The following is an 18,468-nucleotide window of genomic DNA, read 5'->3' as shown; positions in this document are numbered from 1 at the left end:
TTTAACATTCAAGAAGTCTTTCTGGTGAAAGTTCATTTATTTGATTCTTTTTGTACAGAAAAACAGTACATTTTAAATGGAATGGAAATTTTTAAATGTCTTAATTACTGACTCACACAAAAACACATCAAGTCCCATGATTGGCGATTGTTCCTTGGGGTGGGGAAGATTGAGGATGTAGCATGACTTTACCAGGTATGTATCAGTAATAATTTTTCTCTTCAAACACATTCAGTCTGTTCCTTTTAAGGCATCTTAGAATTGCCTCTGCTTCCAGGTAATCTTTGGTTGCATCAGGATCTGCAAATGCTTTCATTTGAGAAAAATGCTGCATATTGTGATGGCTGTTAGATCTTCCTGCTAAATGTTTAGCCATAACATATCCTTTAAACTAGTTTGTGTGTGTGTGTGTGTGTGTCTTAGTAAGAAGTATTTATGGCTACAAGCTTTAATTAAGGTTATGGAGATTCGTGATGAATGCCCAAATCATTGATCGTTGGTATAAAGTCATAAAAATCCAAAGATTTTAAAATTTCCTCTTCGGTTTTAAAAATTTCTCAATGAACATTGAGGTATTAACTTTCTGATTAACCTCTTTATCCTCTTTTAGTTTTATCATTGTCTTTAAGGTAGATGAATGGGAGAATAGGGAATATTTGAAGCAAAGACTATAGTTTATAGAAATGCTTGCCATATTTGTGTGTCAAGAAAGGGCACTTGTACCTTTAAGAACTATATCTCCCTCAGCAGGATTCACTATAAAGCAGGGCCATTTCAGAAGCCACTCACAAATTACAAAAACACAAGAAAGAAAATACTTTATTATCAGATTAAGTCATACAGAAGGCAACCTTTATCCTAAACTAAGACGAGGAAATTATGTAGACGTTCTAGAGTAGGGAATGAGAAAAGCATAAAATTATCAAAGATAACTTTCCTCTTTTCCATAGATAGTGGTTTTATGGGATATTTTCTTTATAGATGCTTTGTGTTAAATATTGACAAAAATATGGAAGAGGAACAGATTTCCTAATGTTATAACAATTTATCATTTTTTCCCAAATGGAGCTAGGAAACTGCAAAGCATTGTTACTAAATACCACTGTAGAAGGATTTTATATGTTTTCCAAGTACTAATGTCCAATTCATTTTGAAGCAACAAAGCCCACCATTGGATTGTGGAGATGCACTTGTAGTGGACAGGTGACAAATGCTAGCTGATACAAAATAAGTTATTGCAATCAGCATCGGCATCAGCATCACCACCACCACCACTTTCTCCACCATCACTAAAAGGCAACTGGAAATGAAACACTTTTGTAGCCTGACATATTCACAAAAACTGTGCCATTAGGAGACAGATGATAAACGTTCAACTTTCTCAGAAAGAAGAGTTTCAATGGACAAAGAATGGTAACTCCTAGAGACAATATTTTGAGTCAAATAAACAGAACAATTAAGAGAAATCAAAAAGTCAAATCTCTTAACTCATGGTCATTTGACATCATCATCTAGCATCTAAGAATCTTATAAAATTTCACTCTGTAAGAAATGTTATGCTATAAAAAAGAAAGTAAGAACATGAGGAAGAGTTATATTTCAGGGTAACGTTACCCAGTAGTACACAGACTCACTACTGCTGGTCAAAGCTGCATCCCCTGACTCAGAACCGCTGCATGCAACTAGCTTTCAATATGTAGAACAAACTATAGGGCTGGCATTGTTCCTGTCTCCCAGAATTGGCCTTATAAACAGGCTGCATGGTATTATTTTTCAGACTGGGATACTGACACAAACAAAAGGTGAGTAGTACTTTCCCTATGTATAAATATGAAAGATTTGACAGGCATGGAAACCAATTCATTATTTTCTTGATTCAGTATCTTCAGTTCTTTTATTAGACCCAGTGACTCTCAAAATGGCTCTAGATCTTATTTTAAAAGTTCTGCTTCTTGAGCCAAAACAACAAGCTAAACAATGGCTTTGAGTGTCTCACCCCCAAGTTCCTTTTTCTTTTCAGATGGTTGGGTTAAGGTATATTCAATAAAACTGAAAACAATAGAAAAGCTTTTTTTAAGTGAATTCGACAGACTTACTATTAACACTGTTACCTTTTCTCTCTGTGAGACATGTTAGAAAAGAAAGATTGTTTACAGAATGTTAAAGACAGGAGACGAAGTAAATTAAAGAAAAAGAAGTTTTATATTTTTGCTCTATGATCTTCAGCTGAGAAACATGAAATTGTTCTTGATAGTGTCCTTATCTAATATTACATAGTATAATTAAAATTCTTCATTAGGAGCTCAGCCTTATTTGAGGCCAATAAAACATAAGTAGCACCAAAATGTGGCCTGTGATAGAACTGCAAAACTGATTACTTTTTTAAAAGATTCCACAATCTTAATCGACTTTTTGCTTTTATTTTTTGTTGTAGTGATTTTTTAAGGCAATTCAATGTCTCTCTACATAAAGAAAATCACAGAATGGGTAGATGTTACAGTACATACATACGACAAAACATAACACATTTTCCCAGGTGGACATTTTGCCAAATGGTAGCTATGAAATAATTCAGAAAAATTTCAAAAATAAACCAACATGAAAAAAACTTAATTCACTAAAGGCCAACTAGGGTCAAATCACATGTTTCTCAGAATTTTCTATGTTTTAGCTTTAGCTTCAGCCAAGCAATTTGTAGGTCTAGACTATCTAAGATAGTGTATAACACAAATTAACTCACTTTTATTTCACAAATTCTCCAATGAAGGAAGTTGTGGATTGGAATCTGCTAGAAAAAGAGCCAGAAAGAACTCAAACACACCATGGGACCAAAATATCACACACAGGACACACACATATGCACTATACACCAGAGGGGCCAGAAACAGGACAAGCAGCCAAAACAGAGATGACCATTGTGTCATGTGACTCAGCAGCCTGCCCCCCGTGAACATTCTGATTTCTCGTACATACGGTGCCATAAACTTAAAAAATGCACACACACACACGTGTACATATACACACACACATACATGTATATATTCACATCTGGGATTTTTTTTAAAGGACTCAGTTGTGAACTCAATGGAGATTTTAATATAAGCAACTATGAAATACTTAGGCTCTTAATTATACTATACTTCTTAAATTGCTATGATTACACATTGCATGTTTTAGAGGCCTTAGGAGATTTGGTAGGCTGATAGGTTTTTCAACTCATTCTTCAGTTATTAATTTCCAGAACTGACAATCCACGCAAGAAGAACTTGTCCCAGCTGCATTATACACAGTATGTGTTGTCAGTATTAACAATGTACGAAAAACTCACAAGCTAACTGATTTATAAATCTCAGCACTTTTCAATGCTAAGCACTCTGTGTTTCCAGTTAGCCATCTCTTCCTACTTTGATAGCCTTTTCCTACCATTAATGTTCCATTTCCTATTTGATTGTTTGGATTTATTTGTTAATGGCTCTTGAAACTCATATTCCATTCTCCATTTTACTAAATATAAAATATTTAGCAAACTCTTATAAACACAGGCATAAGAGTAAACATGTGGTTTTTAAACTAGAGTCTTAGGTCCCAAAAGCTTAAAAAGATTATTTCTGAGCTGATAATCAAAGAGAACAGTGCTCCTATAATTTTTCTGTGTGTGAGTCAATGAAAAATCATCTTCTATTTCTCCCCTCTATATCATTCTAAATATTGAATGGAATTGTGATCATTTAGTAACTGATTTCTGGTTTACTGCATTTTGAGTTGGGGTTTCTCTAAGATTTGTTTCTGAACAATTTGTGAAAGTTCAGTATGTCATTTTTACTGTAGCAATATGTTATGTATTTCAGGTATATAAGAATTTAATTTGAAGATATATTGGATCTCTGATTGTTTTTAACCAAGAAACTTCAAATGTATTCCAGAGAAATATGAACATGAGACATGTTACAAAATGAAGAAAATACAGTGACCTGCTTCTCAATCATTGTCATCATTAGAAATCTTAGCCCTGGCTGGTGTGGCTCCATGGATTGAGCTCTGGCCTGTGAACCAAATGATCACTGGTTCAATTCCCAGTCAGGGCACATGCCTGGGTTGTGGGCTGGACCCCCAGTTGGGGGTGGGTGAGAGGCAACCACACATTTATATTTCTCTCCCTCTCTTTTTCCTTCTCTAAAAATAAATTTTAAAAATGTTTAAAAAAATAAATCTTCAGGCAAGCAATACAGACTTATTTTAAGCCCATTATCATTAACCTACTAATTTTAAGCATGCAAAAGGAAAATTAAATCATTATTTAATATTGTTTGTGACAACCTCAGGGATTTGAATATTGAAGGAAAAAAAGATTTAAAATATTTTTCCCTGCATATCTGAAGCATCCCTTCAAATCCTCATACATATTCATCTACAACCACTGAACAACCATAGGTACAGAAAGCTGGGCTAGGTTTTGAGAGAAGTCATCATAAGAAAGGTATCAGGAGCAATAAGTTACATGTACAATTTTTGTTTCACCAGGGTGGTGGCATGTAGGATGCAGATGAGAAGTACACTACAGATTTATTTTAGCTAGCATAAGTGACATTGAAGAAAGCATGCACGTATGAGAAGGTGAGTTTTACAGGAGTTTGCATGGCTGGGATAGAGGTTGCAAGTGAGGGAACGTATGTTGATCATTGGGGGACTTTAAAGTCTGCCATCAAGAGTTTCTCTTTAATCAGAGAAACAGGTCACTGAACACTTGGAAGAAAAATAAAGAGGGAGGTATAGAATCTAGCACATGCTTAGTAGATAATCAGTAAGTGTTTTTTCTAAATAGGTGCCTACAAATGACCCTTGTTCCTAGTACAGTTTAAGAGATATAAATAAAATAGCTAAAGAACCGCTCCATGGACTGAAGCAAAGGGGGAAAGGCACACTTATATGTATTTGTTAAAATTTTTCATAATGTAAAGCATATGTTTAGAGACCCAAATCCAAATCTAGGACATCGGACTAGCCAGGATATCGGGGAACTCAACAGAATTTCCTATGAGGAATATTTTATCCTTCCTCCCCACCTGCTGACTCACCTCATTTCTCTATAACCAACCCCATATTCCCCACTATTAATCACATGGTCACACCCACAAGGAGGAGCCAGTGTAGCCACACTGGTCACCCTTCTCTCTGCTCCTCAGGCGTGGCTGAGGTCAGGGTGGTTCACCAGCCAGAGGCCAGCCTGGTACAAGCTGCAACTCTTGTGCCTTTCTGAGGCACTGAGTCCTGGCTAAGCCACTTATTTATCTGATGAAGAAGAGAGAAGACAGGAGAGAATCCACATTAGAAAGAGAGGCAAGAAGATACTGTTTTTCAGTTGCCACAGAATAAATCCAGTGCTATTTAGGACTTTGAAGGGGAAGGAGATGAACTAAGATGGTGAATGAAAAGTACTTGTCAATAAAAGATTTCTCCCAGAAAGCTGGGGTAGTCAAAGGAATTCGAGTACAGAAAATGGCATGAGGATTTCAGAAAGAACTGTTTGCGTTAAGAGTGAATGTAGCTGGAGAGATATAATGAGGAGAAAGGAAAAGGAAGAAAAAATGAATAATGCTAGATTTTTAATGTGTAACTGTTTCATGTAAACCGCCTGTTACTTTTTCTACTCGTGTTTGATAAATCATTGATGATCCAAAACCAGGCACTGAAATATTTTTAAATCATTTTTTTCTAATTAGAAAGACAAGTGCCTAAATAATAAGTTTGAGCAGCTATGAATATTGAAGGAGTTTTGCAAGAATTGTTGAAAAGAAATAGGAACTATGCTGCCTGTGAGACATATACTTCCATGACATTTAGAACAAGTAGCACCTCCATCACAAGGTCACCTGATACTTATTTGACCCTTCAAACCCTCAGTTTGATGATAGGGTACTTAATAAATATCTCTTTAATGTAAAAATCTAGTAGACTGTCGATCCATCATCAAGTCACCCAAATAACTGCATGGTTTGAGATATACCAGACCTCAGGCACTTAGGTATTTTCATTTATGAAGTGCTGTCCTTCATTAAAAATAACACAGAATCCCAAAGCAAAAAAATACTGTCACCAAGTTTTGGTTATTTTACCTCCCATTGGTAAAGTAGACGATATCCCTGCATTTCTATCTCTGACAGTTCTAGTCCAAACTTCCATCACCTTCCACCTGGACTTTTACAATAGTCTCCTAAATGTTTTCCAAGCATCCATTCTTATCTTCCATCTGTCTTCTACCAGGCAGCTACAGAGCTCTTTTCAAAAAGCAAACATGATTATGCCCTACCCAGTTACAGACTCTTCAATGGCTCACCATTGCTCTTTGAGGAAAGTCCACAAACCGCAACGTGGCCTATAAACCCTGCACCGTTTGTGCATCCCTTTCCACTCCAGTTGTCGTCATGCTCCATGATCTTCCATGCTCTCTTCGCTTTCACCTTTTCTGAGCTCCAGTACTTCTTAAATTCTTGGAAAGCAGCACGGTTTCTCTAGCCACAGGGCCTTTGCACATGCTGTTTACTCTGCTGAAAGTACTTTCTCTTTTCCTGGCAAAAGCCTTATTATCTGTTATTTATGCTTCAGACCTCAACTTCCATTTGACCTCCTTATAGAATTACCATCCTCCTGATAAGAACACATATTCCTACATTTGCTGTTACAGCAACACATACGTCTCCTCCGTGGCACTTAAAACAGTTGGCATCACATCATTACACATCTTCTCCAGTGATTATTTGACTCCCGCATTCTCCATTGGATACAAGTATCCTATGTCCTAAGGGTCTAGCCCAGGACCTGGCTGTGGTAGTTCTCACTGAGGACCAGGTCCTCACCCACCCTCTGTCTGTACACGGGCCTCTGCACAGGCTCACATACATGCTCTTCCACCGGGCTCAGCTCTCACAGCAGGTACTTTTTGGCAACACTTGCTGGAAAAGGGAAATTTCTTCCTCACTGAATAAAGTTACAGACACTTAAATCATACTTAAATAGTACATATGAGTATGTGCACTCATTTAATTTTTTAAAAGATAGAGAAAAATACTCATCAAAAAGGGTGAATTCTTCAGTGAGTTTAAAACACTTCCTAATTTAAACATGGAGCTATGTTTATCTATAATTTAGAGAAAAACATCAATAATACCTTTTCGGTAGATAATATATACCAAGTTTAATCATGTGTCATTTTAAGACAGCAATATACACATTGCTATATTGGGTATTTGAACTAGCCTGAAAAATTATGTCTACTCCTAAAATGAGTTACAATCAGAAGCAGTGAGAGTAGCTCCCAGTCCATGAAAGCACATTGAGTCTAATAAGTAATCTCTAGTAAGCTGTGGCAGAAAATGCACTGGCCAGCATACCGACGTGGGTCAAACCTACTTGTTTTCTACATCCCTTCAGTGATGCTGGAGGAAGTGGCCCCTCAGTGTCCTTGTCAGTTTCTCAGAGCAGCATGGTGGGCGAGGCAGCGCAGCCAGCCAGTGCTGGAAAACGGGTAATGCCAGGATGGCAGCCCGCCAGAAATGTGAAGTAACTCACTTATTCAGCAAATCCCAGAAGGCACAAACTCTGTTATAATTCACTTCATTTTCTTTGTTAAGGTACACCTGACACTATAGTCAAAATATTAAGGTTTGGATACCTCAGTGCAAAACTCTAAATATTCAATTCATTAATAAATATATGCCTTGAATGAATACTACCCTTTGTCTATAATATAACATGTCTGAAATTGGGAAATAACATTATAATAAAAGATGCAAATGTGTTTCCTATTTTACAACAAGAGGGTCGGATCTGGAGCATAGAACAGGAAATGTGAGTTAAAAAGATACAACATACAAGGACTAGTGATACCCAGGACACTCACAGAAACAAAGAACAGGCCAGATTTCCATATACTGCTGCTCTTTATTATGACCTCTGCGCTCAGAGAAGGCTCACAACATCCAAACAATGTTTGAGTGCACATTTGAGAGTGGGTTTGAGGGCAAGAAAGCAGCCCTACAAGGCCGTGGAGGGACTTACCACATCCCTGTGCTCTCCCTCCTTAGGTGTAAGGATGACTGAGAGCAAAATGGCTCCAAGGTCATGGTCAGGATAGTGGGGATCTTTCAGTGTCAGAGTCACATCTGTGGGCCTGTGGAGAAAAATATTAAGACTTTGAACAGATAATCAATGAATAAGCCAAAAATATATTTTTTATGAACACTTTTGTGTTCTTTTACACTCCTGTTACAATTTTTGTTGTTATTAAAATTTCATCAATGAATTAAGTTATCCAATAAGTCGTGGGCCAACTGGGCACACTTGGAATCACTGGATAAGTTTCGTCCTGCATGGGGCTCTAGGAAGGCCATGGGGTTGCCCTAAAGGCCAAACACCCACAGCAGCACGGAGAGACCTATTCGTACCTGCTCTGTCAACACTGAGAGTGGAATGGCAGCTATTTTCCATAAATCTGACTCCAACAACTAAATAGGGGCACTTACTGACCACTAGCTTCCTTTTAGCTATTTAAGTTTTTTTAAGGAAATCAGGAGTATGATATACAGTAAAAAAAAATGAGTGGGAGAAGAGAAAAATGTAAAATATAATTTGCTTAATATACATTAAAAATATTCTTTAAAAACAATGTATAATTACTTAAAAGAAATTCCAACATTTATAACAGTGCTCCTATTTTTGGGTTGTTGAAACCTATGCCTGAACAATTTTTAGATTCAGAAACATAAGGAAATCAATAATTTGATCAATACTTAGAAGATTTTAGAAGTAAGTAGCTCTGAGGAAGACATTATAAATTACTCATTACCCACAATCACTTTTAGAAAGCAAGCAAATTATATATTCAATAGATAATGTATAGTGATAGCTTGTTTCCATATTTTAATTAATATTTAACAAATATGGGTTCATGCCCTCCATAAACCTAAGGGACTGTGAAAAGTTTGGCATTAAACTTGAATCTTGAAATGTTGGCAAATTAGTAATGTTCCTTTGCTTGTTTAGTCACTTGCTCAATAATTTCATTCACAAAACATGTATTAATCACATATCAAATGGCACACTCTATGGTAGATTCTGGGTAAAAACCAAAAGTCAAGGCCGAAGATAAGATCCTTGTCTTCATCAACCTTAACTTTTAGGAGACGATCCAGTCGGAGTCTCACACTGGGAGGAAGGTTGGGTGGGGAAAGCTGGTCCAAATGAGAACTTTCGGTCCCGGTTGTACATCAGAATCAACTGGGGAGTTTTTAAAAGAGCGCACAGTCCTGACCTCTGCCGGAAGGACTCTGGCTGTCACTGCAGATCCATCAGGGTGGGGTCTGAAAACCTACATATGTATAAAGCTTCCCAAATGATTTTCTCATATGACCAGGGTTGAGAGCCTTAGTTTCTTTTTAATGCTAAGTTATTATAATACTAGAAAACTCTTTCATATAATGCTTAATTTACCAAGTCAAGGAATGATGTTATCAAAAATATGAACAGTTTTCTGATATCAGGGTCTTTAACTGAAAATAAGTAACTGTTAGATAAAATATATGTTATAATAGTTGTGAAGCAAATTGTTCCAATATTACTTTAGTTACAACTAATCATTATGGTTGTATAATAACAACTTCTTCCTTCTATTTTAACAATATATAACATATTAAGCATTATAGCGTATATGTGTTTGTGTAGAGGGGGATTACAACTTGATTTGTTTTCCTGTAATGACTATACATAAAAATTAATAGAAGAATCTTCATTACATTTTTATAATGATTACATGGTAAAGATTTAAGGACTTTTGCAATTGCTTTAGGACATCTATTATTTTCTTTCAAAGAGATACCTTAATGCATTTATAGTAGCATAAATATTTATATGACTACTATTATTATCCTTCTCCTACACCTTGAGAGAGAGAATTTAATGGCATAATTATAGATACGTAATTTTTAAAGTAGTATGTGATTTTAAAAAGCAGTTTGGGGGAAAGGGAATGCTTGGTTAATATGTAAAGTAAGTAATCTGGCAACATGAACACCAAATGCTTGTATATATTTTCTTCATCATCCCATATTTTTCCATTTACTTTTGTTTGCAATAATTTATCTTTAATAGAGAAGAAGAAAAAATTATGCTCTGTGATGAAGTCCAGTAGTTTGCATAGCCTTATGCATAAGTCTATGGAAAATATAACATGGACTTTATAGAAGGACAGCACCATTCTAGCTGGGGCTTAGTTTTACGAAAATAGACTATAAACAACACCATCTAGGGCACTTCCTCCCACTGTAGTGAGGTGGGGAACCAGCCTTCAGCTGGGTTCTATCCTTAGGTCAAGCCTGCACTATGGCTGTAATGAAGGACAAGAAGTGAGTACAGAGGCCCCTTTTTTGTCCATTTTGAGGTAGCAAAGAACTTTGGAAGACCAATAAGGGGACACTGTGCTCAAACGTAGTTGACTATAACACATAAGGGGCTCTACAATTTATACTTCCCTACTCATCTGCATTTATAGAAATGTAGAGTAGTAGTCTAGCCCATTATACTGCTTTCCACTATGTCTGCCAGTGATACAGCAGCAGCATCTAACACAAACCATCAAGGGAGATTTTACAGCTCCCTTTGCAACCCACTCCAGCAGCACTTGAAGCCTATTTTTTCTTCTGTAGTATCAGTCAATTCTTAGCTCCTATGTTGAAATGCACTTGAAAAAAATATAAGCCCATGATTAGGTACAAGGAATAATTAGTATTAGTAAAAATGTAACTTTACAACGAGTCAAGCAATGGTAAGCTAATGTAACTGAGCAAATAGGACCAGTCTGCCTCCACTCCATGGGCATTCCTTCGTAGCCCAGGATTCCTGGTAATGGCACAGTTAGACTCTAATTTGGCTCAGGTGATAAGAGAGTTGCTGTCTTTGAAGCAAAGTGCACATGTTTTATTTCCCATATGGTGGCCTGACTCTTAAGTTAATAACTACGACTAACAGGTATAATCTTCTTGATGCCTCACTACAACCAGACAAGCAATATGAGAACAAGGAATGTGTCTTTTATCTCTAGATTCCTTTACATAGCACAGTGCCAGGGGACAAAGCAGTCATCCAAGGATTTTTCTGTTGAACAGTTGTTGAATGAGATAGTCAGGGGAGATGCTACTATTTCCTTTGGGTAAATACGAAAAATGTACTTAGGAAGGCCTGTCTAGCACAAAGGCTCACAACCGCCCTTGACAGAACAGCAGCGAGAATCCAGATCTGCTGACGCCGTCTATCATACTGGCCCATCTTCCTAAGGAGGTGTAGTGATTTTACAACAGCTCAGAAATCACCTGTTTATCTCCAACTGTGTGAGATCCAGAAAGGCGGAGCCCATAAAGTCATCCTGAAGTCCAAAGTCATAGTCAAATACCTGAGAAGCCAAAAAGACATTATCATAAACAATTCCAAAATAAGCTTTAAATAAAAATACCTTGATGATACAATATTGGCTTTTGTCTATGTCATCAAAACAATGAAGTTTCCTAACATTTATTTTTTTTAATATTTGTTTTTGTAAAGTGTGATAAAACATGTGTCAGAAAACATTAAAAGAAAATGGTGTTTAATATCCAAGTTGAAATTATTGATTTATACCAAATAAAACTTTAAGAAAGATGAATCAAATCAAATAAAATATAGTGGATTATCAAAAATGTGGGAAACACAGACTTTGAATAGTTTCCCTCTACTATACAAGGGCATTAGCATTATTGGAAAGCAAATTTGTTGGTATGAAATTCATCAAATATGTCTTTCATCCTGAACTAAAGATGATGAGAATATCATTCCAAGTTCTTCATATTTCTCAGGTCATAGAAGACAAATTCTATGATATTATAGGACAATGCCATTTAAAGATACAAATAAGTGAAAACTGACATATTACAATTAAAGCATTTTGTGATGTTACATCAATATTAAGTTAAATAATGTGTTTATTGTCATGAGCAATGACCAGGGGATAATGTTAATGTGATTAACAACAACAAGGGACAAGAAAAGAGAGAGTGCATTTCTTCCTTCTGTCAAAACAATTTGTCCAGTATCTCCTCTGTGCCTTTCCTTGTTCTTATTCATACTACAGTGAATAAGGCAGACAATGCCCCTGACTTACCTCCATTTAGGGGATGAGACAGCCAATAAACACCAAAATGGACATGTACAGTATAGTGATGGACACTATGGAGACAAATACCTAAGGGCGCATGGTGGGAGCTGCTATTTTAGACAGATAGTTCAGGAAGGCCTCTGCAGGAAGTGTGTTCATATGGAGACCCCAGTGAAGAGAAAGATTACGCCATGTTAGCATGGAAAGAACACTCTAGGTCAGGGCTGTCAAACTCATTTTCACCGGGGGCCACATCAGATTAACAGTTGCCTTCAAAGGGCCAAATGTAATTTTAAGACTGTATAAATGTAATTACTCTTTAACTAGGGGCAAGGAGCTTGGCGCTGCCACTGGGTAGAAACAAGGTGCCGGGCTGGATAAAACAAGGTGGAGAGCTGGATTTGGCCTGTGGGCCTTGTGTTTGCCACCTGTGCTCTAGGTGGAGGAAACAGCAAGCAATTAGCATGTTCAAGGATACTTATTAAGAAGCCAGAGTAGTTAAAGCAGATTGAGAAAGATGGAGGGTGGAAGGAGATTGGAGAGAGAGCTCAGAGCCAGATGAGTTAGGGCTGTTTCTAGAAAAAATCCCTAAGTAAGTGGGAGTTGGCTAACTTTCATCCATTTATTAAGTTTTTCTTATTCATTCCCTCAGCCAAGACTGATCAAGTATTTATCACATGCCAGACAATGTGCAAGGCACTGAGTGAACAGTGGTGAGCAAACTGACATTGTCCATGTTACCGCACAGTGAGGGAGACACGTGTTAAACAAGGCAGTGCACAGGTGATGTGTGATTACACATTTCCACAAGTGTTGTAAAGAAAACAACAGGGTCTGAAAAGAAACAGGACAGAGAAGGTCAGAAAAATTTTCAAGATGGAAAAAAATGCTGGTAAATGAAGTTTGGAGCTGTGTTTCTTCACCCTTTCAAATAGAAAGTCATATACTCATATACTGAAGTATATGAGCCTAAATAGGTAAGTTCTCTCTTGAAAGGACAAGTGAGGCCATTAGGTTCTCCAGGATGTGGGAATCCATTAGCCTGCGAGAACCCGTAGCCCAGTGCTCCTGTGCCCAATTCTCAGCACACTGTTAGAAAGCTGGAAGCAAAAGGAACAATGTATACAGCAGCCCTGAATCAGTTACTGTTTTTTCTCTAGTGCAGGTGTACCTCAATTTAAACAAATTTAACATGTAAAAAAAAAATCAATGTTAAAACAAAAAGATAAATACTTTTCATTATAAAAGGATTGTTAGATTTGAAGAACATGAGGGGATTTATTTAAGTAATAAGTTCCTCTAATGCTTCTTAAATTATTCAATCTACAGTCATTTGATTTACATACAACCTTTCAGGAGTACATTTGTTGTAGAAAGCGCAGCATTCCTACAACAAATAGCCTCCCTGATCAATCACATTCCAGAGCTTTAGTCTTCACTCAGTGCCATATCACGTGAGTATTTTGTGCATCTTTCCAATTGACACCTCAGTATTTGCAAGTGGCTGCAGCAGTGTATTTTATAACATAAAATTTACACCACAGATTAGAGAAATTTCTCTTGTGCAATCTCTTCTAATTGTACTACCTTAAGGCTTAAAATCTTGGGGAGACCATAGTGACATATAATCAACGAGAACACCCATACGTCCATACATGCGCAGTGAAGAGCTGTAAACCCAGTGCATTTATTGGTATAGACAACCCAACTGGGTGATTCAACATTTAAACTCACTTTACTCTTATGGTGAGAGTCATTCCTATTCTCCTAATGCTAGATATTTATTTTAGTTTTCAATTACTGTTAATCAGCAAAGGCATCAACGTGGGGCAGAATGGAAACATCAAAATCCATTTGTTAATGGAATTACTAGCTATGCTACTTGGGTTCAAGCTCCATAAACTATTGGTCAGAGGGAGCATTGCTCTCGGTGGAGCTTCAGAAATGCACGGCAGAGAAAAGAGATAAAAAGGGAAGGTACCCCCTCTACAATAACAACATGCACAGTTAACTCTGGATAATGTTGTTTTCTGTATTTATGATATGTTAGGCACTGTGGTAAATACATGACATGGATTTTTAATTTAATTCTTATACAACTCTGTGAAAAACGTATTGTTTCCATATTTCAGGTAAGGAATCCAAAGTTTAAAAAGTTTGTTTCTTTCCCCTAAATCCCAGAATTGAAAGAAGTCAGCCTGAAATCTTGTTGTACTGGACTTCAGAAATTTTAAAAGCATAACCTGGGCACCCACTCTTGGTGAATTATGTGGGATCCTTGTTTTTGAACCCCCACTCCCTTGTACTGGAAACACAAGGTCACATCAGGTAGAAGTTGCTTGGGGACTCAGAAACAACTCTCTACATTCTCTAATGAGTTTAGAATGATAAATATTTTACTCTAATCAATGCATTAGAGAGTGGATCAGTTAAAATGCTTTTGGATGCAAGTAACAGAAAATAACTCACACTGGCTTCAGCACAAATGGGAATTTGCTAGCTCAAATGACTGAAATATCGCTGGGTAATTGTGACTTCAGGGGAGTCAAATTTGGCAGTTTGAATGAGTCATATTTGTATTCATTAATTTATTGGAGAAATATTTAGTGAGTGTCTACAATTTGCCAAGTACTGTTCTGGCAGTGAACAAATAGCAGGAAATATAGCAGTGAACAAAACAAAGTCTTTATTTCTTGGGGTTTACATATAAGGGAAAGATGCAGACAACAAAGAAATGCACGTCAGGTAGTTACCGTGCTGTGGAGATCTCATAGTGTTCACAGTATCTCAGGGTATGGGATAATGGGAACTGCTATTGATGTAAGAGAAGCTGGCATTTGAATGCAGTGAGGACACGTAAGGAGAATAGGAAGTGGACAGGTATCCAGATGAAACAATAGGATCCAAGAGATAAGATTCTACTCAGAAAATATATCCATGACCCATTTGCATACCCAGGCAGCTTCAAAATAACCATTTCATTATAAAAGAATCATAAACTCTAAATCACAGAATTGATATTGTAAAACAAAGAAACAACACAAAACCTAACTGTGGCCATTGCAATTAATCACCTTTAGTGCAAAACAGAAGCTATTTTGCAGAATTGCTGAGTGGACATAGCAATCTTAATCTCTCTGTGTCTCTCATTCACCCATGCAAAGGAGAGGAGACAAGTACAGACAACAGTATAGTGGTTACCAGAGACAAAGAGCGAGGGGGTGGGAAGAACAGGGGAAAGGGGTCGAATATATGGTGACAGGGGAGACTTGACTTTGGGTGGTGAGCACACAAATGCAGTATACATTTGACGCATCACAAAACTGCACACTCGAAACCTATATAATTCTATTAACCAACATCACCCAAATAAATTTCATAAAATTTAAAAAACAATGGCAAAGGCGATGACAGCAGTTACTTGTAGGTCAGGGTCAGGAACATGAGCGTTAAGTGGCTGGAGCACATAGCACAGCGCTCAGGAAATGGTAGCTGTTACTGTGATGACGCGACTGGAGATCCCAGCCCAAGACTCAACACCCTCGCAGGTTCTTTCCCAATAAAGCAAAAGCAAGTTCAGTCGAAGTACAGTCATGCTTTTTTTCTTCGTTTTGTTTTCCTATTGATTTTTAAAAATCTAAGGTAGCTGAGATTCTTGATTCATGTATTAAGGGGCTGTTTTTGAACCACGTAGGAAAACATATCTAAGATAATACAAACATCATTTAACTTTGGAGTAATTTCATTAGGTTGCTCTGTGGGTTGTAGCTGCAAACTTATTTCCATCCCAATTCTTCAGTTTCCATTTAAGTGTCTTGCAATAGGACTCTCCACCCAAGCAGTGCATCAGAATAAACTACTGTGTTTTGAAACTACTGAAGTGTGGACTCTATCTCCCAGGTCCTAAATCACAATCTTTAGGAGAGAGACTTGGACATCGAGGTTCTTTAAAGCTTTCTGGATAATTCTAAAGTACAGCTAGGGCTGAGGATAATGGGTATATAACATCCTTTTAGAGCCCTTGAAACCTACTGAGTTATAATTTTAGATTAAGACAGTAATGTGGTCTTTTTTTAAACTTGAACCAAGCATAAAGTACCTTTTTTATTTTATATCTTAAGCTTGAATCGATATGCATTATTTAAGAAACTATCCATTTTGTTAAAGTGACAATCTTAGTAAGATGGCCCCTAACTGAATTGTCTTGCTGATTCTCAAAATCTTGCTATTATGTCAAAAAGTACTTCAATTTAATACCCAGATTTCAAACTCATGATAAGGCCAAACAAGCAACGATTTATATGAACATTTTCCCCTTTATATTATTTCTGTCTCTTCCACTTAACTCTGGGTTTTCACTGTGTCCCTTAGATTTCACGGTGTCCCTGCCAGTGAAATGATAATGGAGAATTTTAGTTCAGTTCAGTGGAAACGGACCCTGATGCCAAATGTACCCTGTTGTTCCGCTGAGTGCCAGAGCGCCCCGGAGGATACGGAGCGGCGCAGCGGCTCACGGCTCAGGGCTCGCTGCACTCTAACTCCCTCTTCTCCTCCCACCTTATTGTGAGCGTCTCCCAGCCCGCTCCTCCAGACCCGCTTCACCTCCTGCCCTTCCTGTGAAGGCATTCGGACTTGAAGGAATATTCCTTTTCATTAAAACCAAAAGCTATACGGATTCCAACCAATTGCCAAGTACATTTTTATTTATTTTGTGCAGTCTTTAAAAATGGGAGTTCCGGGACTTTTTTTTTTGGAAAAGTATCTGTTTTTACTAGAAACGGTAGAAGCACTGCAACTTCACTGTGACTTTATAACCTTGTTCAGAATGGGATTTGTTCCCTCGGTCACCTTTACATTGACAGGAATCGGGTAACGGTCTATGTACATCGACTTCTTTTTCCTTTAACTAGAGAGGGCGGGGTGGTCCTTGATATTTTCTAACTACCTGTCTAGCTCATGGATACATTTTCATACTATCTGTCACTACAGAGCTGGTTAGCCCCTAGGAACTCTTTGAGGCACATTTAATCTCTCCGCATGGAGGCTGTGGTCATCATATTAAAATCAGGCCAGTCCATCATCAGACAGGGCTGTGTAGAGTCCATTAAAATGATGCATTTTCACGAAATTCTAATAACTTAAAATATCGTTTCTACCAATGCATTTGAGTTAGGTCTCTGTGTGTGCAAGGTTAGGTAAAAGTGGATAACACAAAAGAAAATGGAAAAAGTTAGAGATTTTTTTTCAAAAGAAGCCCTATGCAATTGATATAAAATGGAAATCAAATGAAAAATATCAAAGCATATTGAAAAGCATAAAGTAATACACAAAACAAAATATTGTCATTTTGTGTTTGTACTAGGCTTTGAGAGGCCAGTGTGATTTCTATTTAACTTAAAACCTTTTGTAACTCACTAAGCATCTTCTGGGTGGCAGGAGGGAGGTCGTGGCTGCTCCCTGCCGAGCCCTGACACTCAGAGTGGTGGGCACACAGGCCCAAACAGCCCTTGGGTCCCCTCCGCCAGCTCCTTTGCCCACAGGGTGCCACCCCTCTGCACGCAGTGTGACTGCCTCCAGGTGCAGTAGGCATACATCTGTTACGTGCCCTTGCTCTCTCCAACCAAGCCCCAAATTTTTCCATCATTTTGTTTCACTTTGAGCCAGTTAAAATATTCCTTTTGAAATATGCATTTTGACATTTGGATTTTTATATAGATTAATACTCATTCTTGAACACAAGAGAAAAGCGAAGGAACCCAGCCAATATCTAATGTATTTTGGGGAGTTCCTTTGTAACCCTTGTAAAGACCGGTGCTCCACGTCGACTGTCATAGAGAGACATCCCATTAAAGGAACAGATCCACAACAAATGAACATAAAAGTAACTCCTTGTCCTCCCCTGATTTTCCTCGTAGGGACACTAAATGACATCCGAATGGCCCAGGTGTCCTTATTCACACCTGCTTTCCCTTCCCATCCATTTTCTTCATGACTGCAGCTGCTTCATTCATCTCTTCTAAAATTCCCTAGAGAGGAAATTTCCTTTACATCCCACTTGTCTTCTTAAGATTCTTTTTTCATCCCCTACTCAGTTCTTTATTGTGAAGGTATTTCCTTTTTTCTCATGTAAATATTTCTTTCCTTCCAGAAGCGAGTAGCAGGAGAAACATCTCTGACCCTGCAGGTCTTCTCGTCGGTGAAAGGTGGGTTGGTGATGAATACGCTCACATTAATAATTCGTATGCAATCACACATTATGTTCACTATTGTATTGAATTGATTTCCTTTAA

General features: G+C 37.6%; 1 protein-coding gene across 15 annotated transcripts in view; it reads right to left on the bottom strand.

Annotated features, from left to right (window-relative positions):
* The window catches only part of MCTP1 (multiple C2 and transmembrane domain containing 1), a 458,878-nt gene that overhangs the window by 211,474 nt on the left and 228,936 nt on the right, over window positions 1-18,468 (bottom strand). For all 15 annotated transcript variants that reach the window (XM_053911857.2, XM_053911814.2, XM_053911815.2 and 12 more), the window contains exons 4-5: window positions 11,361-11,440; window positions 8,056-8,167 (exon numbers count right to left, since the gene is read on the bottom strand). In XM_053911857.2, the coding sequence (XP_053767832.1) occupies window positions 8,056-8,167; window positions 11,361-11,440 (192 nt within the window). The remainder of the gene's footprint in view (window positions 1-8,055; window positions 8,168-11,360; window positions 11,441-18,468) is intronic.

This window comes from Desmodus rotundus, chromosome 1 (genome assembly GCF_022682495.2).
Source record: "Desmodus rotundus isolate HL8 chromosome 1, HLdesRot8A.1, whole genome shotgun sequence".
Lineage (NCBI taxonomy): Eukaryota > Metazoa > Chordata > Mammalia > Chiroptera > Phyllostomidae > Desmodus > Desmodus rotundus.
Note: the sequence above shows the minus strand (reverse complement) of the source record. Positions and strands in the feature narration are given on the sequence as shown.